General features: G+C 40.0%; 2 protein-coding genes across 2 annotated transcripts; one reads left to right on the forward strand and one right to left on the reverse strand.

The window, feature by feature from the left end:
• Positions 1 to 1,525: 1,525 nt before the first annotated feature.
• c16h19orf85 (chromosome 16 C19orf85 homolog) lies at positions 1,526 to 11,421 on the reverse strand. Its single transcript, XM_019364730.2, has 4 exons — positions 11,297 to 11,421; positions 9,590 to 9,702; positions 8,235 to 8,424; positions 1,526 to 4,426 (listed from the first exon to the last, which is right to left on the reverse strand). The coding sequence occupies exons 3-4, from the start codon at positions 8,420 to 8,422 to the stop codon at positions 3,199 to 3,201; spliced, it is 1,416 nt and encodes a 471-aa protein (XP_019220275.1). The 5' UTR covers positions 8,423 to 8,424; positions 9,590 to 9,702; positions 11,297 to 11,421; the 3' UTR covers positions 1,526 to 3,198.
• A 195-nt stretch (positions 11,422 to 11,616) lies between these two features.
• si:ch211-120k19.1 (mpv17-like protein) lies at positions 11,617 to 16,210 on the forward strand. Its single transcript, XM_019364731.2, has 5 exons — positions 11,617 to 11,866; positions 12,018 to 12,361; positions 15,565 to 15,635; positions 15,731 to 15,760; positions 15,862 to 16,210. The coding sequence occupies exons 2-5, from the start codon at positions 12,028 to 12,030 to the stop codon at positions 15,985 to 15,987; spliced, it is 561 nt and encodes a 186-aa protein (XP_019220276.1). The 5' UTR covers positions 11,617 to 11,866; positions 12,018 to 12,027; the 3' UTR covers positions 15,988 to 16,210.
• The last annotated feature ends 8,078 nt before the right edge of the window (positions 16,211 to 24,288 follow it).

Raw genomic sequence — 24,288 nt, forward strand, 5'->3', positions numbered from 1 at the left:
CAAAATTCAACAACACTACACATTTTGATTAAAAATAACTCATGCTGCGGGGTTTCCTGTTGCTGCCACTGATTGGAGTAAAAATAAAACAAGCAACACTTAAATAAATCAAAGTCATCAGATGTGTTTTGTCTGGCATGGATCTGCAGTTCACCCCTGCATTCAGGTCATTTTATGCATTTTATGCTCTTGAATTTTTTTCATGATCTGTTTTTTCATTATCTGGTCCCGGTGGCCTCCTGGTCCAACTGGACTCCTCCCTCCTTGATCAACACTTTAGATTGTTCGACCTGCACAGTCTTTTTGATGCGCTGGGAGAGCCCAGGGTAGTCCCCATTAAGCAGAGATTTTTCGGATCAACTTGTTGTCCTCTTCATCCTCCATATCTGGGAATTTGTAGATTTGTTTTTTATGAATGAAGTATAGACAGCAGTGTACTGTTGTCTGGCATGGATCTGCGCTTCGCTCTTGACTCTGCATTCAGGTGATTTTATGTATTTTATGCTCTTGAATCTCTTTCATTATCTGGACCCACACATATATACACAATTTTTACAAATTAATAACTGAAAAGTGGGGTGTGCGTAATTATTCAGCCCCCTTTGGTCTGAGTGCAGTCAGTTGCCCATAGACATTGCCTGATGAGTGCTAATGACTAAATAGAGCTGCTCTGTGACGGCCTCAGAGGTTGTTTAAGAGAATATTGGGAGCAACAACACCATGAAGTCCAAAGAACACACCAGACAGGTCAGGGATAAAGTTACTGAGAAATTTAAAGCAGGCTTAGGCTACAAAAAGATTTCCCAAGCCTTGAACATCCCACGGAGCACTGTTCAAGTGATCATTCAGAAATGGAAGGAGTATGGCACAACTGTAAACCTACCAAGACAAGGCCGTCCACCTAAACTCACAGGCCGAACAAGGAGAGCGCTGATCAGAAATGCAGCCAAGAGGCCCACGGTGACTCTGGACGAGCTGCAGAGATCTACAGCTCAGGTGGGGGAATCTGTCCACAGGACAACTATTAGTCGTGCACTGCACAAAGTTGGCCTTTATGGAAGAGTGGCAAGAAGAAAGCCATTGTTAACAGAAAACCATAAGAAGTCCTGTTTGCAGTTTGCAACAAGCCATTTGGGGGACACAGCAAACATGTGGAAGAAGGTGCTCTGGTCAGATGAGACCAAAATGGAACTTTTTGGCCAAAAAGCAAAACGCTATGTGTGGCGGAAAACTACCATTTGTGGCTCCCGGGAGAGGCTTACGTGCGCCGTGGTGTTTTCTCCCCGCCGTCCGGAGAGGCCAGCAGCCCTCTCGACCCGTGGCAACCCCCGAGCCACCCGCTGGAGCGATCCTCCTCCGTCGGGCCCTTGAGCACACAAGTGACGCGGTCAGCACGGAGACGGGTGAACGTCCACCGGCAGCCGCGCCCACTCATGCGGACTCGACGACCGGGGTCGGGGATGGACTGGCAGAGGGAGCGGGAGAGCTCACGGGCAGGAGGGTGCGGTTCCCAGGCAGGCACCACACGTCGCACCAGGCACCCCGGGCGGTCTGCGCTTGGGGGGCCTAAGGCAGTGCCCGAAGGCCGCCTGCGACTGCCTCAGCCACGGAGACTCGGATGTCTCCGATTGATTCCAAAGCGATGCTCAGACAGGCGTAGCCCCGGGAGGAACCCCGGGCCGCAAGGTGCGTTCGAAGTGTCAATGATCAATGTGTCTTGCAATTCACATTAGTTCTCGCAGCTAGCTGCAACAGGAAACCCAGAGAACTAATGAGTTCACTGTCAAAAGCATAACAACAACATAAAAAAATCATGTTCATGTTACAAAAAAAAAAATGTGTGCAGTTATAACATAAAACACTAAGGTTGACAAAACTATGTACATATTTTTTAATGTTAATCCAGCAGGGTTATTTTTTTTCAGTGTAGACAGTACAAATGCCTAATCTGTCAAAAATGTGGCAACATTTTCTAAATAACTATATATTTTTTTTTCATCCAGTGTGAAATCCTGGCCTACAATCTTGATTATTCAAGAAAACGTTAAATCTGATCATCGTTGCTTGGTAATTAATAATTAATTATCATCTGTATGTCACATTATGGCAAATGCACAAACTCCTTTTCAAAAAGAACTTGTGATGCCAGCATGCTTTTTAACAAAACACCTCATAACAACTCATAAACATTTTGGACATAAAAATTCACAAAGCTAATCAAGCATGTTTAAAGTTTGGTATACAAGAAAGAACCTAGACTAGTTATTTACAGTATCTATATAAATACTGCAAAACAGTTCTTGAACAAATTGATTTGGACTGACCTCCCAGGTAAGTACTGTATAACTACAAAATATGGGTACCTTTGTGGCTCAGGGAGGGGAATGTTAACCAAGGACTGCATTTCCTCTAGAATAAATATTTCAGATCTTTGTTGTAAGCTAATAAATGCTAAATAAATAAATAATGAGGTAATATGAATGGCATCTACAGATGTTTTTGATCTAAAAGCTGGTGCATTCACAAATTAGAAGTATAAATCTTATAACTTGGTAAGGACACCGTCTGAAAGATGTTTTCAAAAGTTAAAAAAACCATCTTGAACGTATTTAGAAATGTAAGATTTCTTAACAGAGTAATTGACAGAAGAATTGACGTACACAGCTCTACATTAGTTTTTTACTCTAGCTGTCACAAATACTGTTTCTTCATTCCTCATAATTCCCAGTTTTTAAGGATAAATTTACATACATAATAATATAAATACATTTCTAGATTTATATCAGACCAGCCTTGATTGGAGTTTGTCCGCTGTTATGCAATCCATCAGATTAGGTTTCCGTGTCATGATGAATGAGATCTGAAGGTAAAAGTGATCCAACCCTATACCTGATAAAGTGGCCATTGACTGCACATTCACAGAGTGAATTTCTTTAGTTTTACTCTGAACCTGTTTGGTTTAACTGCATATTTCCCAGAACTTGTGTATTTGTACTTAGCTGGCAATTGTTCAGTAAATGCAAAACATCAAAAAACAAAAAGGACAGCATTTTAAATGTGTTCACAAAAAAGTTGTAATGTCTTTAAAGTTGTCTTTACTTTAAACAAAAGAAAAAACAAGAAGTCATTGAGAATTTTTCTTCTCAGGTATGAGACCGGTTGAGTCTGATTCTCTTTAAGAAGATGAGGCATGTGTTCCTAGTAACTAGGTGACTTTCTGTCCTTCAGGATATCAGTAAACAGCCAGTTGTCTTCCTGAGGCGGTGTTGGTATGGGGCGGAGCTCAGCGTTGTTAAGTGGGACAGTGAAGGACTGAGCAACTCCCTCAAATGGTGTAAACTGTAGGTTATTTTCACAGTTAACTTGCATACAGGTGCTCTCCTCCTGAGAACACTGGTACGCCTGAAGCTGTGTGGCGTTGTAGTGGTAGCTGACTGAGGAGGGGATCTGCTTCTGGTTGATGTCTGTACTTTGACAGAGTTTAAAGGTGTTAAATTGTTCCTCTTCCGTGTATGCACCTTGTCTCAGGGTCACTGAGCTACTGTGGTTACCCTGGAAGTGGTCTGAGGTCAGTCCCTGGTCTGCATATGCATATTCATACCTACACTCACCTTCACAGTGGAGATCATCCACCTCGGTAAAGTTATGTGACCGGTCTCCAAATATATCATCATCATCACCATGGCATGCACAAATGCTTTCAAAATATGCCTCTATGTCAGTACAGTCCCCTAAGTCCTTATTGTCAATGGAAAAGGGCTCCATTATGTCAGTCAGCTGACCCTCAGAGAAGTTGGAGTAGCTCTTCTGAGCCTGCGCGCAGCCCGCGAGGTCTGTTAACACTTGAATGGAGAAATCACAAGAGTCAAGAGACAATGGAGATAACTCTGGGGAGAAGGAGGGGGAGATGTCCACATTTTGGCCAAGCTGAATGAAGTCATTTGTAGTCGACTCTGTGTCTTCTTGGTGGTTGTCGGCTGGCTTCGACTCACTCTCGTTGTTAAAATAAAACAGCTCTGCCCCGTACAAGTCAGAACTTCTTGGGGAGCTAATAGGTTTAATTTCCACCAGTTTATGACCTCTGTTTCCCTTTTCCTGCATCCTATTGCTCTGTTTGTTCGCTGTAGCTCTGCAGGTGGAGGACTGCGATTTGGACTGATGTTTCCAAAGATGCCCTGATTCAGTCTGCTTCCTTTTTGTATTTACTTGACTTGAGGAAACACTGATAGACTTTGAGGTGCCATCTATACCTGTTTGAAGCCTGCTTTTATCGGCATCCTGTGGACTGCCACTTTGAGATGGATTACCTGACTGGTCAGGTGAATCTGGCTTGTGTGATGACAGAGAGGAAACACCTTTGTCCTCATCCTTAAAATAAAGAGCATATGCCAACCGCTGGTTTGCTGCTTCAATATCTGCAAATTTTCTGTTGATAAGAAGAAAAGTGAAAGAAACAATGAATTGGGACAACAGTGGAGAACCATTTCATGCTATTTTGGCTGTGCTAAATAATTTGCCAGAGGATTTTTTTTAAATTCTTCTTTAAAGGGTTAAAATCCAAAATACTGTAATTAATATTTGATATTTATAATTCAGGCTGAAGTAGTTTTAAAAGACTGTGTCATGTAAAGTGGAAAGAAAATATTACTATATAATAGTTTTTGGGAAGGTGGCATTTTTTGTTGTTAGGACCTGGAGTATCGGCTTTTGTAAAAAAAAAACAAAAACCTGACACTGTAGAAAAAATAGAAATGCATGAAAATGAATGTTGCTGCTAATCATTGGCCCATCTCAGGGCCTAATAAAAACAATGATTAAATGCAACTTGAAATGTTTTTTATTGAAATTGTTTATGTTGGCTGGGGTTTTTTTTCAATACAAATCAATGCAGTTATGTAAACATACAGGTCTTCAAAGGCTTAAAATCCCCAAACTATAATTAATATTCAATATTTACAGCTCAGGCTGAAGTATTTTTAAAAGAATGAGTGATTTAAAGTGGAAAAAATATTATTATATAGTATTTTTACAGCAGTTTTTGGAAAGCTGCCATTTTTTGTTCTTAGGTTAAAAAGACTTTTTAAGGATCCTCTAAGGCACAGGTGTCAAACTTAAAGGCCGGTGTCTTGAAACTTTTCTATGTATCCCTGCTGCAACTCACCTGGATAAAATTGTAGATCATTATCAAAACTCTATGGAACTTAACTGCATGCTGAGGTGGCAATTCAGCCATTTTGTTCATGTTACAGGTGTAAATGACCTCATTAATATTTTGTAAATTGGTTTATGAGTGGCTATTATTTTGTCGCAGCTTGGACCCAGCTGATCCTTTTATTTTGAAAGTTAGAGTGGCGTAAACTAAACGGTAGAAGCATGAGTTTTTTAATGCACAGAGAGAAGGTGTGCTCAATGGTTAAGGAACGGGAAAAAATGGCTATTAAAGTGCAATCCTGAGTTGCGAGCAGTTCCTTAGCACCTGGTTGATGAGGGAACATCATAAACATAAAAAAAATCACAAAGAAATAACAATAAAGTATCCACATCTGAACCAAAGAGTAAAACAGTGACATGTGGATTATTAAATATTAGGTCTCTCTCCTCCAAGTCTCTGTTAGTACATGACTTAATAATTGATCAACAAATCGATTTACTTTGCCTTACAGAAACCTTTCACGACTCTGGATACTGTAGCTCCTGTGAAAACTAAGGCCTCAAATCAGAAGTACCTCACTCCGTGGTATAATTCTCAAACGCGTAGCCTAAAGCAGATAACTCGTAAGCTGGAGAGGAAATGGCATGTCACAAATTTAGAGGATCATCATTTAGCCTGGAGAAATAGTTTGTTGCTTTATAAGAAAGCCCTCCGCAAAGCCAGAACATCTTACTATTCATCACTGATTGAAGAAAGTAAGAACAACCCCAGGTTTCTCTTCAGCACTGTAGCCAGGCTGACAAAAAGTCAGAGCTCTACTGAGCCAACAATCCCTTTAACGCTAACTAGTAATGACTTCATGAACTTCTTCACAAATAAAATTTTAATCATTAGAGAAAAAATTACCAATAATCATCCCACAGATGTAATATTATCTACAGCTACTCTTAGTACCATTGATGTTAAGTTACTCTTTTTCTCCAATTGATCTTTCTGAGTTAACTTCAATAATTACTTCCTCCAAACCATCAACGTGTCTTTTAGACCCCATTCCTACAAAACTACTCAAACAAGTCCTGCCATTAATTAATTCTTTAATCTTAAATTTGATCAACCTATCTCTAATAATCGGCTATGTACCACAGGCCTTCAAGCTGGCTGTAGTTAAACCTTTACTAGCTGTCTTAGCTAATTATTGGCCAATCTCCAACCTTCCTTTCATATCAAAATCCTTGAAAGAGTAGTTGTCAAACAGCTAACTGATCATCTGCAGAGGAATGGCTTATTTGAAGCGTTTCAGTCAGGTTTCAGAGCTCATCACAGCACAGAAACAACTTTAGTGAAAATGATTTTCTTATGGCCTCTGACAGTGGACTCGTCTCTGTGCTTGTCCTGCTAGACCTCAGTCCAGCGTTTGATACTGTTGACCATAATATTCTATTAGCGCGATTAGAGCACGCTGTAGGTATTACAGGTACTGCGCTGCATCAGTTTGAGAGACCATCTTTTCAGCCGGGGATTCTACAACAGCAGCTCATGAACGAATGAATATTGTGCAATAAAAGTACTTTTAGAAGTACAATTTCCAAAAACTTGAATTTATTTAAAATTCACTTGAGCAAGGTTAGGGCTTGCTACCTCAGCATGCAGTCAAGCCTTGGTAATGACCTAATTTTATCCAGGTGTGTTGCATCTAAGGGTTCAAATCAATCAAACAATGAGCCAATTATCAGTTAACCCAGCCTGCATGGACAACATGCAGGCTCCGCCCAGGAAGTTTTTGAATTTTGATTTTGAACCAAATGAATAACATTTAGCTCAGTAATATACAAAATATTATTCCTACAGTCACTTAAGTTGCCATTTTGGACTGATGGCATTAGAAAAAAAAGCACCAAAACTGACAGGATTCATTAACTGAGAGCCTTGTATGTGTCACCACATTCATGGCAATCTGCCCAGTATAACCTTAGGCTACGTTTTTGTCCGCGTCCACACGATCGTTTTCAGTCGTTTTCACAGAGTTGTGCGTCCACATTGAAACTGCCAAAAACACTGTCGTTCCAGTACTGCGCATGTGTGAAACGCAAGATGATTCGACCTGCCTCATGTCTGTCTGCCGTTTATTTACTTTCCGGCTCTTTGAAACGTCACTGCAAAATGTTGAGGAAAAGCACAGTTTTTTTAATGGACAAACAATGAGGTGGAGTTGTTGCTGGGAGTAACACAAAAGTACAAAGTTGCAAAAGCGAGTGAGAATTAAAGAATTTGAAGAAAAGCTATCTGGAGCATGTACAGACTGATATTAATCTTTAATAGGGCTGTCAAAATTGAGAGCAAACAAAACAACTGCTGTATAATGCCCTCTGCTATCTTACTTTAATTGGTCACATGACTGCATCACATGACTAAAATGTGTCATCGTTTTGGAAAAGGCTCCGGGTTCGCTGTCCACACTGTGACGCGAAAACTGCGTTTTCAAACGTATCCACTTTGGAGAGCGTTTTCAAAATGCTGCGTTTTCCTTGACTGAAAACACCGTCTCAGTGTGGACGGAAGGCCAAAACGGAGAGGAAAAGATGTTTTCAAACAAAAACATATTAGTGTGGACATGGCCTTACATGGGCAGCATGTTGGTGCAGCAGTTAGGATTGTTGCCTACTGGTTCAAACCCACCGGCCAGGTGCGGCCTTTCTGTGTTCTCCCTGTCCATGTGTGGGTTTTCACCAAATTCCTCCCACAGTCCAAAGAAATGCCAGTTAGGTTAATTTGTGATCCTAAATTGAGTGTGAAGTGTTAGCTCCATGATAGACTGGCGACCTGTCCAGTTGCTCTTGCGCTGCGAGAGCTGGAATAGGCTCTAGTCTCCCCACGATGCCTGAAGGATGAAGCGAGATGGATGATACTCTAACGTCCTCAACAGCTCAGAATCGTGCAGGCCAATCTTTCTACCGTTTTAAACAAATTATTCTCTAATCTCAGGCCTCAATAAAATCTAGAAATATTTCTAGGATATTAAACTGAGAATGTTTTTTCACTGTTAGCATGTATGTGTAAGTGTTTCACTGATGGTCAAACACACCTCTGAATCATGTTGTGCAGGAAGCGACGGTGGTTGACCTGCCGCTTGGATGGTCGGTTCTTCTTGGGTTTCTGCAGGGTCCTCATCATGTGACCTGCTGCTGAAGTTACAAAGGTGTACAGGTCACGACCCCAGGGGACCCCTCGCTCCAACCCAGGCTCGAGACTCGCGGAGATGGACGGTCGCATGCCTGAGAAACATACATTTAGTGGAGATTTAGGAGAGTCAGGAGTCACTGACTTAAAGTGGAATAAAAGTCAATTTATATAACATAAATGCTCCAGCAGAGTCTTCTTGAGTTTAAAGGATAGAGAACAGAACAGATCCTGATCAGAGGAGCTCAGACAGGTGCTGGTCATAAAGGTGCTGTATACCCGTAAGGCAGGCAGAGCTCTGAAAGTAATCTGAGTAATTTTGAACTGAATCCTGCATTTCCTGACAGACGAGAAACAATAAATTTCTCTTTTACTTAAATAAAATATCATCTGCCTTCACTATATCTAAACGTATTTATTCTGCACAGGGAAAAAAAAATGCTCTTATTATTTCTCACAACTAATATTACTGTTCTGAGGAACTGTGACATGATAAGGAGTAAATGGTCTGGTACTTGTACCTTTCTACTCAATTTTAGGATTTTTTTATTAATATTATATGACTTATCCATTATAGTCTTATTTACCCAACTAACACATACACACACACATTCATGCAGCACTTTTATCTCTGCCTTTGTGTTTTCTAACATTTACACTCAGCGTCTTGCTCAAGGATACTTTGACTTGTACACTGGAATAGCTGGGGATCGTTAAACCGACTTTCTGATTGGTAGACAACACACCCTACTGCCTGAGCCATGCCTTAAAAAGTCAAAAGTCTAAAAGCCTGGCTGCCACAAATTTTATTCCCAACTATAATGCAAAAAACAGACTAACTGCAATGTATCTGTAAAGCAATAGCAGGGGAGTTAAAAGTTCAACACTTTGCTCTGAGTTTATGTTTAGTACAAGTAAAGTACCCAAAAGTGTACATAGTCAGTTTCCACCAACTAGGAAATCACTATAAAGAAATCAAGCCCCAATTCTCATAAAATTAACATATAGGAAGTGATCAGGATGAATGATTATTAAAAAACTAAAGTGATTAAATGATGAGAAAAGACAAACTGCAGGCAAAAATCACCGATTAAGCAATAAGTGTTTAAATAAACCTGTTTGTAAAGGCTGTAACTCATATTTATTATAACATAACTACAAAATGTCAATAAAAACACTGTTACAGCTAATGTGTTGTACTATGATAACAGCTGATCTGCATAACGTCTAATATAAAAATAACTGCAAAAACCTGCTTACCGTTTTGTCTCCAGGTTTCTGTGTATCTCTCTACAAACTGCACTGAAGGCTGAGGAGGCGTGCTGCAGTAATTCAGCTGTTAATGCATGTGTGTTCGGGTATCGTGGACGGATCTGTGTGCACAAATTAAGCTGAGTGACATCAGCGGTCAATGCAAATGCACACATTTCTTTTTTCTTCTTTTTTTTTCAGTCTGAAGGGAATCTGCTTTGACAAATTGATAGCGGGAGAGGAAGTGAGACATGATGAGAGGGTCTGAAAAGAAAGGGGCAATTATCTGAGAAGTCAACCACTTGTGCAAGTGTGGGCACACGCCTCCATTGTGTGGCTCTCTGAAAGCAGCTTGTTAAATACTGTGAGACACTAACGCTAGAGTTCAGGGTTAACAAGCACTTAATTGACCAGCTTAAACTCTGGCCCTAATTATCACATTCTCAGTGGGAAGAGCTAAGATGGTTGCTAGCTGCTTTTAATTGACCTTTACAATTCAAAAGGACACCTTCCAAGTTCAAAATTTTGCATATCTATGGCAGCAGGTGTGTGGCTATATTTTTTTGCACAGATGTGAAAATACATTTGACTTTACAAAGTGATTTTAAGGTTAAGATTATTAACTTTTCTCTTCTTTGCAGCTCACCGTTATTGCTGATTTTCTAGATGTGAGAGCAACATGCAAATCCAACACAACACACAACAAAAAGGCAAATAAGGAGTAGGTATTTAACTGTCTACATTTGACCATATGTAGACAGTCAAGTTACCTTTTGGTATCTTTTACCTAAAAGTAACTTGGTAAAAAGTTGTCGACTTATTTCCCTTCCAGCCAAAAAACTGCCACATTCATTCTCAGAAATGAATTTCTTTTTTTAGAGTCAGAAAGAACATAAAGAACATAAAAGCATGGCTCCATCAAGCCTTTTATCAACAGTTTAGGATGGCTGTGGTTGGGTTAAGGTGTGAGGGACTTCTTCAGCACACTATAGGCCTGTTAGTACCAATTGAGCATCATTTAAGCACCGCATCTTACTTGAGCATTGTTGCTGGCATGTCCATCTCTTTATAACCACAATATGCCAATCTTCTGATAGACAACACACCATGTCACAAATTTCAAATCATCTCAAGCTGTTTTTTTTTTTTTTCCATAAATAGTTCACTGTACTCAAATGGCCTCCACAGTCACCAGAATTCAATCCAGTTGCAGTTCCTCACCTTTGGAGTGAGGCAGAATGGGAGACTCACATTGGGGAATCAGATAAAATCTGCAGCAGCTGTGTGACGCTGTCGTGTCAATATGGACCAAAAGCTTTGAGTGTGAGGTTTGTTCCCAGCACCTCTGCCACAAAAAAATGAAGCAGTTCTGATAGTAAAAGAGGTCCAACCTGCTTTTCCTGAGGTGTACCTAACAAATTGTCCAGTACTTTTACTTTATATTACTCAAGTGAAATATCCACCCAGCTTCTTAATCTGTACTGACAAGTTTGCAGATCTTTTGGTTTTTCACTAAATAAAACAAGAAAATGTATTTAAGCATATTAAACAAAACACATTTTAACCAATGACCTGCAGAGCTAAACGAGTCTCATTTATGCTTTCATTTGGCTGTTGGGACACGGAGTAACTACTCGGAAGATGTCAGTGATTTTGTGAGAATGTTCACAGTAAAAACAAAACACATAAGTGAGAGGTGTAAATTCATTCACTTACTTCAAAACAAGCCATAAAATCTTGAAAATTTCTTCTGATTTCGGCGCCTTTTCAAAGCCAAGCAGTTCACTCAGAGAAGGGAATCGCTGCTGCAGGAGTGGCATCTATTTATAGTGACACTGCATGTGCTTCGGGCCCAAGGGTGCACAGCTCTGGTGTGGTTACAAGGAATAACGTGGTAAGTCATAGTGTGTTAGAGATTAGAGATTTTCTTACCAGGATTTGCTTACATGGTGACATCATATGACGAGTGCAATGAGTACATTCAACCTTTGTTATCAAATCTGCATGCACATAAATTCAGCTGTTTAAGCTTTACAGCATGAGTTTGTTAATGTGTGTTCAGTCAGTCTCACTCTTCACATGTGGTGTTTTCTCACAGTCCTCTCCAGGGGGATGATAAGGCTTTATCACACATGCCCTGCAACAGTAGCAGAACTTTGACCCTGTGAGATCTCGTCACATGTAGATTTGCCTCTGCTGATGATCGTCTTTGTCCAGAGAAATGTAGTTTGTGTCTTTTTGGCTTTGGGGAGACTCAGAAGAGTGTGAGAGGAGCAACACTGAAAGGTAAGTTTGGATATTTTAGGGGATCACTAATCATAGCCTAGCCCTTATGCTGCTGAATTTCCTCACCCACTGTTTTTCAACCTTCAGTGAAAGGCTTTCCTAACTTAGGAAAATGTTGAATGACTTCAGCTTTAATGCTCTCTCTTATCAGATTACTCACCATGAAGTGGGTCTGGGCTGTGTTCAAAGCTCGCCCGTACATCAGTAACGTTCTGGGATACACAGCCCTGTTCGCCTCTGCTGACCTCGTACAGCAGAGCGTGCTGGGTGAGAAACCTGCGGCAGGATCCACATCAGAGGATTTAGTAGGAGTCGACTGGCATCAGACGGCTCGAGTGGCGACCGTCGGTTTATGTTTCCACGCCAACTTCAACTATCACTGGCTCAGAGGGCTGGAGAAGATGCTGCCAGGAGGCGGAGTAAAGGCAGTAACTGGGAAGGTGGTGGTGGATCAGCTGATTGCGGCTCCTCTCACCATCAGTGCCTTTTACATTGGTATGTGTGTCTCAAAGCTTATTTAGATTTTTCTGATATGGCCTAATATTCTAAATCTGAAGTGATGGACTGAGCCCCATATATGGTCCATTTTTAGATTCTAGTTTTGACTTTTAGAGCTATTTGTGAACCTCCAGCAGGAGCCTAAGGTGATGTGATCAGGGCCTGCTGGCTGTGCATCATACAAGTTTGACATCTAAAGATGGCAGAGCTTTTGGAAGACTGGTCCCTTGACTGTGACTTTGAGATCTGTAGATTTGCTGGTGGTTTTTAAAAAGCAACTAAAAACTTATGTTTTCTTTATGTCTTTATGTTTTTACCCTATTGGTTGTGACACAATTTGTAATATTTATCTTGAAAGGTACTATATAAAATTATTTTTTTTTAAATAAGTTTTTTGTGTAAAGAAAATCCCCATAATCTAAGACAGAGTTCAACCAGTCAGGCTTCAGATAGACATCTACATTGTTTTACTGTTTTATTGGATGTTTTCACAGTCAGTATGAATGTGCTGACCATGCAACTGCACCATACCACTCGGAATTAATGGCAGCTATATTCACTAGTCACTTTATTGGGTACAGGTCAGTAGTGAGTTGGGGTATCTATTGTCATAGTGTCAATTCAACAAGGTGCTGGAAACATTTCTCAGACATTTTGGTCCATATTGATACGATACCATCACACATGCTGCAAATTTCTCAGCTGCTCATCCATAATGAATCTCCCATTCCACTACATACCAAAGGTGTTTTATTGGAAGTCTGAGATCTGGTGACTGAGGGCCATTTGAGTACAGTTAATTCACTGTCATGGCCAAGAAATCAGTTTGAGATGATATGAGATTTGTGATATGTGTTATCCAGGAAGCAGCCATCAGAAGATGAGTACACTGTGGTTATAAAGGAATGGACAACACTCAGGCAGGCTGTGGTGTTTAAATGATGCTCAGTTGGTACTAACAGGCCCAAAAAGAACACAGTGAGCTGCTTGAATGACTATCGTCCAGTTGCTTTAACACCCATAATTGCCAAATGTTTCGAACAGCTCATCATGTCACACATTAAAGCTGCCATCCCTGCAAACCTCGATCCACACCAGTTTGCATACAGGGCAAACAGGTCGACAGAGGATGCCATAATAACAGCTCTTCACACAGCCCTCACACACCTGGACTGTAGTAACACCTATGTGAGAATGCTATTTGTGGACTTCAGCTCTGCCTTCAATACAGTTCAACCCCACAAACTGGTTAATAAACTAAGCAACTTAGGACTCAGCAGCTCACTGTGCAGCTGGATACTGGACTTCCTGAGCAACAGACACCAGAACGTAAGAATGGGAGAGCACACCTCCTCCACCCTCATTCTGAATGTGGGTGTCCCACAGGGGTGTGTCCTCAGTCCCCTCTTATACTCACTTTTCACCCATGACTGTTCACCAATCCACACCAGTAACACCATTATAAAATTTGCTGATGACACCACTGTCATAGGACTGATCGACAACAACGATGATTCAGCCTACAGAGAGGAGGTTCAGCATCTGAAGCAATGGTGTGACGACAACAACCTGCATCTGAACACAGCCAAGACCAAGGAGATGGTAATCGACTTCAGAAGAACAAAGCGATCTGAGCACTCTACCCTCTACATTGATGGGGAGGAGGTAGAACGGGTAGAAAGCTTTAAGTTCCTCGGAGTCCACATCTCGGCCGACCTTACCTGGTCCACAAACATCTCCCACCAGGTAGGGAAAGCACAACAAAGGCTGTACTTCCTCAGGAAACTACGTCAGGCCCAATTACCCCAAAGACTACTAGTAAACTTCTACCGCTCCACCATTGAGAGCCTTCTGACTTACTGCTGCACACTCTGGTTCAACTGCTGCACTGCGGAGGACAAGAGGAAACTGCAGCGGGTGGTGAGGGCAGCAGAGCGGGCAATCGGCACTTCACTAACTCCCCTCAGAGACATCTATACTGGCAGACTTCAGCAGAAAGCCAGCATCATCATTAAAGACCCCTCGCACCCTGGACACTCACTTTTTTCCCCCCTTCCCTCTGGTAAACGCTACAGGTCCATCAGGTCGAAGACAAACAGACTCAACAGAAGTTTTTACCCACAGGCTGTCAAACATGCCCTACCTCCACCCTGATTGGAGGATAACTGCACTGCCAACACTCATGGACATTACACCTTATTTATAAATCGTATTTCTGTTTATACTTCAATGCAAACAACACCCTTACCACTTTAAACTGTATTTATTATAACATTATTTAGTATAGTTCCAACAGCACCCCCAGACCCCCCCCCCCACTCAATGTGCAATATCACTGATCACACTGCACCTCTCAATGCACCTGCTAGTTAGATGGCATGTATGTGTATGTATATAGATGTAAGCGTGTATGTGGAAATATGTGTGTGTATGCATGTACGGATGCAAATATGTATATATACATATATGTATGTATGTGCGTGTATGTTTGCAGGTGTATGTATAACTTGTACATATCTTTCTTGTGTAAATGTAAATTTGTCATTGTGTAAATACTTACGCTATTGTGTACTCCACACACATGGAGAGATGCCAAACTGCCTTTCACTGTTCTTGTAACAGTGACAATAAAAAGCTATTCTATTCTATTCTATTCTAAAATGTGCCAAGAAAGAATCCTGTGTTGTTAGCTGGCAGGAGTGACACCTAGTGTGCTCTTCTACTGCTGCTGCTTCAGAGATGCTTTAAGTCACTATGCCTTCCTGCAGTTTCCATCCTCCCCAGACCGCTGACATCAACAAGGCATTTTCACTCAGTGAACTGGATATTTTCCCTTTTCAAGACCAATTTAAGGCACATAGTCAGCAGGTGTTACTGTTAGCATGCTAATTGGACTCTTTGGTCTACTCTGTTTTGGTCTACTCTACAGCCTTCACCTATGAAAAAACACCTATTAGATCACTGTATATTGTATATAAACTTAATTCATCTAAAAAAAAAACCCCTCCTAATTCCCAAATGTTTGCATACTCAGCTGATCTGCACAAACATTTTAGATTACACCAATACATCTGAATTAATCAAACGGTTTACCTTATAGTTATTACCAAGTAACACAAATGTACCCATGAATAATTGGGTAAAAAAAAAAAAAGGAGTTTTAAATGACTGATTGAAAAGAAAATCTGTCTACATTGTAGGTTTGAGTTTACTTGAACACAAAGATGACCCACTTGAAGACTGGAGACAGAAATTTTGGACATCTTACAAGGTACGTATAAAGTCATCGTCTGTCTTTATTAAACTTCATGATGGCGACATGTTCCCAGATCTCCTGTAATAATCTCTCTCTCTCCCGCTCTGTAGACTGGGGTAGTATTTTGGTCAACAATGCAGGTTTGCTCAACTCTTCTCTGCACACACAGACTGAGAGAACTACACTGATGACAGGGTTTCACAATCATGATATCCATTTTTCTTCTTTTCCATCACCTCAGGCAGTGAACTTTGCATTCGTCCCCCCTGTGGCTCGGACGGTGTTTCTGGGTGGTGTCGCCCTGGTTTTCACAATCTTCCTGTGTCACCTCAGACAGCAGCGACACCACGAACAGGAAAGAACCTGAGACTCTCCCCGTCGCATCGAAGGCTTTAGTAAACTGACTAAAAACACAATTCCAAAAAAGCAGGGACACTGTGAGTAAAACCTGAATGCAGTGGTTTATATACATCAGAAACCCATAAACCCCAGCAGCTGGTCTGTTCCCAGATGTTTACAGGCTGCTGTTAAACAAAGACGGGATGCTACATTGTCAAGGGTACACATAAGTGGTCCGCAGGTGCGCATTCGCTGTCAGAATAAAAGATGCGCACCAGATAAGAAGTTGCAACGCGCGTTTGCGTAAGATGTTCTGGAGGAGGACAGACATTTGTTTAGAACTCTTAAAGATGTCGAAGAAGCAAGCTCCTTTAAGCAATTACTTTGGTGTTCCTCCACCTCCAAAGAAATGTCAGAAGGAGTCCGAACCGCAAAAGAAGCGCGTAGGCTATTCTCGAAAAAGGGGTTGCAGGAGGTGAGCTGGCTTCAAACAAATGATGAACGCACAGAGATGTGGTGCAGAATACGCCGTGAAAATCCCACTCTAGCGGACAAAAAAGTGCCTTTTATATGTACGCAAACGCGCGTTGCAACTTCTTATCTGGTGCGCGTCTTTTATTTTGACAGCGAATGCGTACCTGCGGACCACTTATGTGCACCGCTGTACATTGTAGTAAATGTGGACTTATCCCAACTTTTTTGAGATGTGTTTCTCCCATCAGATTCAAAATGAGCTAATATTTTTTCTTTAAACGTCACATGATACATTGTCTCAGTTTTTGACATGTTTCTATGTTCTATTGTGAATAAAATATGGGGTTATGAGGATCTGCTGAAATCATTTGATTTAAACAGACTAAGAGGATACTGTAACCAAATGTGAGGAACAAAAATGGCATTAAATTCTTATTTTAAAGCTGCTTTTACAGAATTCATAACCTGTGAAAGTTTTCCTTGTGCTAATTTTAAAGCAAATAAAGTTTTAAATAAATATTTTGATATTCTTTTATTAATGGTCCTCGGTCACAGTACCCCGCAGCTTAATTCTAGAGATGCATTTTAACTATAAGTAAATATATAAGCATAGGAACCAATTTTAAACTGCATCTTCAGGCACTTTGCTAGGCACTTTGTCCTCATTTCTTTAGTTGAATCTGAAAAACACCAAAGATAACATAGTCTGACAGGCATAAAAACAAAAATAGTATTTTTGCAGCAACAAGGTGATTTCCAAAGAGCTGTGACTCAAAAACTCTCGGAATGGTGTGCACCCTGTCCGTTGCTGAAGCCTCATCAGAAATGGTGTCAGTGGAGAGGTGGCTGTCAAGAAGTCATTTTTAAAGAAGGGAAAACACTTTAAACCTATTTTACGTACCATTATGTTTTCTAAGAAAACAAAGACATTTTTTGTTTTGGTACAAATGATACAAACAAGTCCCCCCAAAATACATACAGAAATAAATATAGAAATAAATAAATACAGAAAACAAATAAAAGAACTTGAGTTTCTGTAAAGGAGTGATTTCACCCATCACTTGCCCACCTGTAGATCCGCCCTTGTATTATGTATACATTTCATTTTGTTTGTTTATAAATACTGAAACAGGTTTAAATCAGGTTGGTACATTTGTTGTTGGGTTAGTTCTGAGTTGCGCTGCAGCATGTGACAATAATCAAAAGCTACACGTTAGCTATTACCGATGGCTCAGGGTCACTGTAGCCGTTTATTTTACCTGAATCCTGTGCAAAAAAAAAAAAAACGTTATAAAGTTTGCATCACACTGTAAAATGTAATATTGTGTTTAATTAAAAATATTAAATAGGCTGAACTCAATTTTTATCAATTTGTTATTAGAACTCAATTTAAATAAGTTACCAGTACTTTTTATGCAAAAATGCTGATAAACTCGATTAATTTGAGTTGTCCTAACTTAGAAAAACTAAGTAAGCTGGAAGTTTTGCTTCTCAGGGCGGAAGGATGAAAGATGTGTTTTGAAAATGCCACGTGACTACCGTCCCCCTCCCTCCCGGATCAGTCCGCATGTTCATGGCGCCAGCATTTGTTATGGAATATATTGAGCAAACCTGGAGATATTATTGTTGTCATTGCTGTGGATCTTTACTGACTTGGTGAGTAAATGTTTACTCTTATTCAAACTGATTTTGTGGCTTCTCTTAGTTTAGCACCAGGTTTATAATCTTGCTAGCTAGTTAGTGTTAGCCTAGCGTTGCTGCTGCCGCTGTGCTCATGTTACTTAAAAATTAACACCACAGCCTTAAAAACCTTACATAAAACTATGTCGGTGAATTTTTTTGTTGATTGTTTGAAATAAATAAGTGAGATAAGAGCCCAGACAAAATTCTTTGGGAGGTGCAGCCGTTAGGAGTGGGGGGTGGATAACGGAGCTCTCCGAAAACGTGGAAGCACTTTTGCAAATATGTGATATTTTGATAAATTAAGTAGATATTTGAGCATTACTCAGCTACATTCTCGCCTGAAAATATCTTAAAAGGTTATTTTGTGACCCAGAAAGGGTAGTCTGGGGAAAAGGAGGATCGCATTTGTCGGCCACGGTTGTTGGAGCCTGTGCGCACTTGTAAGCGCGGCAATGGCGGAGGAGCACTGCTGAAAAACGTATTACTTTTTCTGGGTCACAAAATAAACTTTTAAGATATTTTCAGGCGAGAATGTAGTTGTGTGAATTTCAAATATCTGCTCGATCTATCAAGACATCACATATTTGCAAAAATGCTCCGACGTTTTCGGAGACATCTATTTTTTTTTCATGCTTTGTGGCAGCTTTAGAACATCTGTGGCATCTATTAATGTCAAATCTAGCCTTTATTTAACAACATAAGCGAACTCTATGTTACAATGATTGCACAGCCATTAAGGATCAAATCAGTTTCTGAAAAATGTTCTGTTTTTTCTCCCTCTGCTTGCTTCTTACTGTCTTTGAGGCTCGGGACCAGCACTCCTGTTGGACAGAAAGACATCAACTCAGTGGTAAGTATTTTGGTTTTCCAATATATTAGCAACTGTCAGTGACATTTATATTAATCAGGCTGAACTTTAATCATACTTTAGATCAGCCTGTTTTACTTATTGTTTTGTTTGTGCTTTGGTTTGGGGAAGTTGTTTCTTTACTGATCTTTTCCTGTCTTCTGTTATTAGACTTGAGATATGACTGCACTATGCTGTTGCTGGTGACCACAGTTAATTCTACAAGACAGCTGTGTAAGTAAACAAACAACAACAGTTTGGTCTGCATTTCTTGAAAGATCACATCCCCCAAACTTAGTTTAGAGGGTCTACACTGTATATAGTGAAGTCTGCAAGTTTTCTAACAGCAAAATTTGTTTTGTGCCCAAAATCATTTTGCACATCATTAGAATGAAAGTTATTGCCCATGTTTGCATAGCCCTTTTTAAAATGATGCTTTCATGACATTATTGTGTGTTGGGTGGTGGTCAGGGTTATCCAGACTGACAATTTGAGACATTGAATGTCACCTCTCCGGCGGGGAGGGAGCCTGAGATTGTCTAAATTGGAGTCTGTTTTATACCAAATGCAGAAAAAAATGTTTTAAGAAAGCAATTAAGTTCATGTTCCAAAAAATATGATTGTTTGCTTGCAGGACACCAGGAGAGATGAGTCCTCCGTCACAGATGGTGTGGTTAGTGAAGATGGTCGCCTGCAGGTTCAAGCTCATTGCATCTCCAACCCACATCCACTGCCACTGTACTTAAGGGAAGTTAAAGACTTTCTTCTGCACCCACATTTGGATCACCTCGATCAATGATAGTCATTCAGGCAGTAATGCCTGGCCTGGAAACAAGCCATCCTTAAAATATTACAACATTCCAGCTCATGTGTTGGAATGGAAAACAAATGTGTTGTTTAAATTAGAGACTGCACTTGTGACAGAACAATAAATATTTTATGTTGATTATATAAGTAATGTAAGTACAAAACGAACTTGTGGTAGGCCTAAACTTATTTTCAGAATAATTACATCTGAGACTTTGTTTCATTGTAAGATTATAACAGTGATGGCAATATAATTGTTTGTTGTTCAGCAGAACAGTGTCCAGTATGTTGGCTGTTGTACTTTGTTGTGTTTGAAAATAAAAGTTGTGCTCATTTTAACATCATTACAAAAATTGTTGTTAATTATTTTTAATCATATTCATGGTACCACAAATTGTTTTTTCATTTAGTTGAACTTGAAATGTTTGTCAGTAGGTAAACAATTAGTATTGTCAGAAAGTCAGAAATATCAAGTTATTCTTAATACTGCAGACTTGCAATGTATAAGTTGTCCTAACAGTCATCCTAAGTAAGCTTTACTTAGTTTTTTTGAGGCAACGAGTTTCCATAATTTTTTTGAGTTCTGGGAACTAACACGGCTGTGTACATTTTGAGTACAGTGTACTCAAAATGAGTAAGTTGCCCTAACTTGGTCATCTTACGTAAACTTGATCCAATTTTTTTGAGTTCTGGGAACAAATGAGCTTGTACAGAGTACTCAAAATAAATACGTTGTCCTAACTTAGTCATTTTTAGCTAAGCTTTACTCAATTTTTTTGAGGCAACGAGTTTCCATAATTTTTTTGAGTTCTGGGAACTAATTAGATTTTACAGTGCATGGTGCTGATCCAGAATACTTCCCTTATTATTTATTCCTAGTGCTATAACAATAAAGTAATTAAAATAGAAAAATGAAGTAAAAAATATAAAATAATGTACTTATGGGGATTCAATTTGTTTGACTGTCCAGCCTATGCAGGCGGAACGTTTATTAAATGTTTAAACTCTAGAGAGACAATCATTTTGCTGCTGTACAATCAGCACTTTGTCATACTTGAAATATAAATCCAAGTGGGGTTTTTTTTATAATATCATACTTATAATAATTCATAATTATGTGGATATGCATATATTTCACAAAGTCTAATAAGTCCTCCAGAAAGGCAGGAAAAGCCCATGAACTTACTTTAAAACTAAATATGTTCCTTAAACGGTGGACAGACTAAGATCCCTGACACCCTTACCCAGCCAGCTAGCACCTATGACCAGCACTTGTGCAGTTAATAAAAGGACAGCTAATATTAGTCGCGCTGGTGCACACACAGCACGCCCATTTGTTTCAATTCCTCAGCTAAGCACTGCTCAGACAGCAAAAAATACGCGTGCTCTTCGTTCCTGGCTCGTAACCAGCGCGCTCTGCAGTCAAGGGCGATCATTGGTTAATGGTAGTCATGTGACTGATGCAAACCAGATCCTTTTATTTAGCAAAACTGTGATTAATAGTTAAATATTATTGTTTGGGGCGCAGGCAGGACTCCACACGCACACACACATAAAATAAATAAATAAAGATTAAAAAATTCCCTCTAGAAAAGGGCACTTAGGGCACCCATCAGGAAAGGGGCAGGTGCTTCCTCCGTTTCATCCTCACTTCTCTGGTGCCTTTAGTTAGAAAAACCCGAGCAAACGCTCAGTCTTTAAAGAACTACTTGTTGCAAAGTTGACAAGATGAGAAACAGGCACATTTCAGTCAATCACATATTTTCCTTTCTCTCCCTCTCTGTCCTCCTCTCTCAGTCTTTTATACAAACGTTAAATGTTGTAGTGAATAAAAAAAATAAACCAATTGAATACAGGCTGCTGTTGTGATTTGCTGTCACCGGGATCTGGAGCTTTACTGTTACAAACACTGAAGCCAAATTCAAGCAGAATATGAATAGAATTTTTAACAAACTAAAATAATTAAGTAGATCAGCTTCTTGGCCGGTAACTCCCGGTTCAGAAGGTTAAAATGAACTAATAGTCTCTAACGATTTAAGCTACAATAGCTAACGTTTTTTTAAGATATTTAGAGAACACATAAAAATAAGCAGAATCTTTGTAATTAATGCCAACGCATTATCAGAACAGTCTGAATTTTCGCTGTATTTCTGTTAAAGGGTGATTTAAGTCTGCATCACTGATTTTTCTCATAAAATTGCCTCTTCATTTTCTTTCTACCTAGGAAAATATAAGAAAATACTAACATACGCTATTATTACTACTATTAATATAGCAGTAAAAGTATTTTTAGAGGTGCTCTGGTAACACGAAGTTATTTACGGGCTAGTTTTATTGCAATGGGTGAGCTTAACTGACTGACGCAGAAGAAAAAGTTCTTAATGGAGTGTTAAGGATGAGACCAAAAAGAGAAACCAAAAATGTATTGAATATATTTGGGGAAAAGAGAAAGTGAAACAAAATTATAAATACAAAACTGTGTGCTGTGTGTGTCGTTATTTGTTTTTGAAGAGCAAAATAACTTGAGCCCTGTCAAAGGTCGTTGCCATGGTCACACGGTGGCAAACAACTGAATGCGTCGTTCTTCCGTCAAAACCTAACGAGCTCTTCAACTGCAAACAGCAAAAGCCTTTATTCAACGTTAAATTTCGTGTCTAGAAAGGATTTCTTTTGTTTAAGGTCAAAAAAACCAAAAAGGTAGTTTGTTACAATGACCCAAAGGTCCAACTACCAAAGAAATCCACTAAACATTGGCGGTCCTCGCTGGGGCGGTCCGCCCTACAATGACATCAACGCCCTCCGAAGAGCAAACCAAGACCTCAGAGACAGCGTACACATGCTGAGGAGACGTCTAAATGGTCTCTTGGAAGAAAGGCAAAGGTACATAAGGTACATCCACCTGGATCTTTTTGTAAAATATAAACTCGAAGCCGAGCAGAAATACAAGGAACTTGAAGAACGTTACAAACAACTGGAAGCAGAAAAGAAAACAGCGGAGGAGCAGAAGCAAGAAATGGAAAATCCAAAAGATGCAAGTGTAAAAGTGAAGCCAGACAAAGAGGCCCAGAGTCAGAAAGGTGTGGAAGAAATGCTGGAACAGGAGTGTAAACACATGAAAGAGAAGCATAAAGGTGAGGAGGAACAATTGGAGCAACTTAAGAAGAACTACGAAGTACTTCTGCAGAATTATACAAACTTGATGGAGTTGCATGGGCAGAGAAAATGTAGTGAGCAAGAGACAGACGCCACAAAAGACCAGAACAATCAAGAGAAGCAAGAAAAAATGGAAGTCGAAGAGAAAGAGAAGCCAGAAAAGAAGGAAACAGGTCATTGGAGATTGTTTAGGAAGTTTTTTGCTGAAAGGGGCAGTGAGGAGGGTGCTGGACTTTAAGATAGACATGAGACCATCTGACCACCTTTCCGCACCTTCTTCTGTTAAGACCCTCACCTGCAGACCCCATACATCCTTCTCCGCACCCTCAACCTTCCTGCTTTCATCTCTTCACCTCCACTCCCCCAGCCCCTCTTCTCCACCTGTAGGGAGGTGTGCCGTGTTAATGTTATTAAAAGCATCAAATAGAATTCTGCTCAGCGTGTCTGTTTCTCTGTGTAAGTTACTTTGGTTGATTAACGCAAGTTTTTAGTTTGTCACATTAAAGAACAAAGTGGGAAAAATACATTGTACAGATACACAAACAGTTTGGTTTAACGGTGTTTCTGTGTATAAAATGATCTCATCATGTTGATGGCTGTTAATTTAATAAAATTATATGTTCTACTTCACTTCCAACTTTACCAAAATATGAAATACTAAAGTTTATTTTCCACTATTGAATCAAAACAAAAGAAATTTTCACCGTCAATAAATTTGGCTTATCTCAAATTTGCAGCTTACTAACTCAAACATCTGGGAATGTGTTTGAGATCATAACCTGTTGACTTCTGGGTGTTGTTGTGTTTTTCTTTTTAAACAGAGTATTTGAAACCTGTTTGAAATCCTATCGGCCCTCGTGAGGGTGTCAACGCAGCCTCTCACACTGCGCACGCGCAAACAGAAATTGAAGTAGAAAGACGGAGTAGCACGGCTGTGCAGTGTGTGATCTGGACACAAGTGATGGAGGCACAACTTGTAAAACTTTGGCAAGTTCAACCGAGCCTTTTCGATGTGGCCTCACAAATTTATCGAGACTGCACCAACCGTGAAAAGAGTTGGATGGACATGAGCTGAATAACGTGACTGAAAAAATTGCACAGTGTATGCCCAGCTTTATTCAGCTCCTGCTCAAACTGTACGATTGAATTGCAGGGGTTAGAAGTTTGTAGGTCATGATGCAGGGTCTCACACTATACGGCCCAATGCTCTGATGTGACCTGAGTGCTTACACTGTGCGTCCATAACATGAAGCTTATAACACAAAATCTGTCTCTCGCTCTCCCTCTCTCTCCCTCTCTGTCTTTCACTCACACAGACATGCACACCACCACCATCAGCTTTGCTAAATTGCTAATGAAAAACAT

The sequence above is a fragment of the Oreochromis niloticus genome, linkage group LG11 (assembly GCF_001858045.2).
Source record: "Oreochromis niloticus isolate F11D_XX linkage group LG11, O_niloticus_UMD_NMBU, whole genome shotgun sequence".
In the NCBI taxonomy this organism is placed as follows: domain Eukaryota; kingdom Metazoa; phylum Chordata; class Actinopteri; order Cichliformes; family Cichlidae; genus Oreochromis; species Oreochromis niloticus.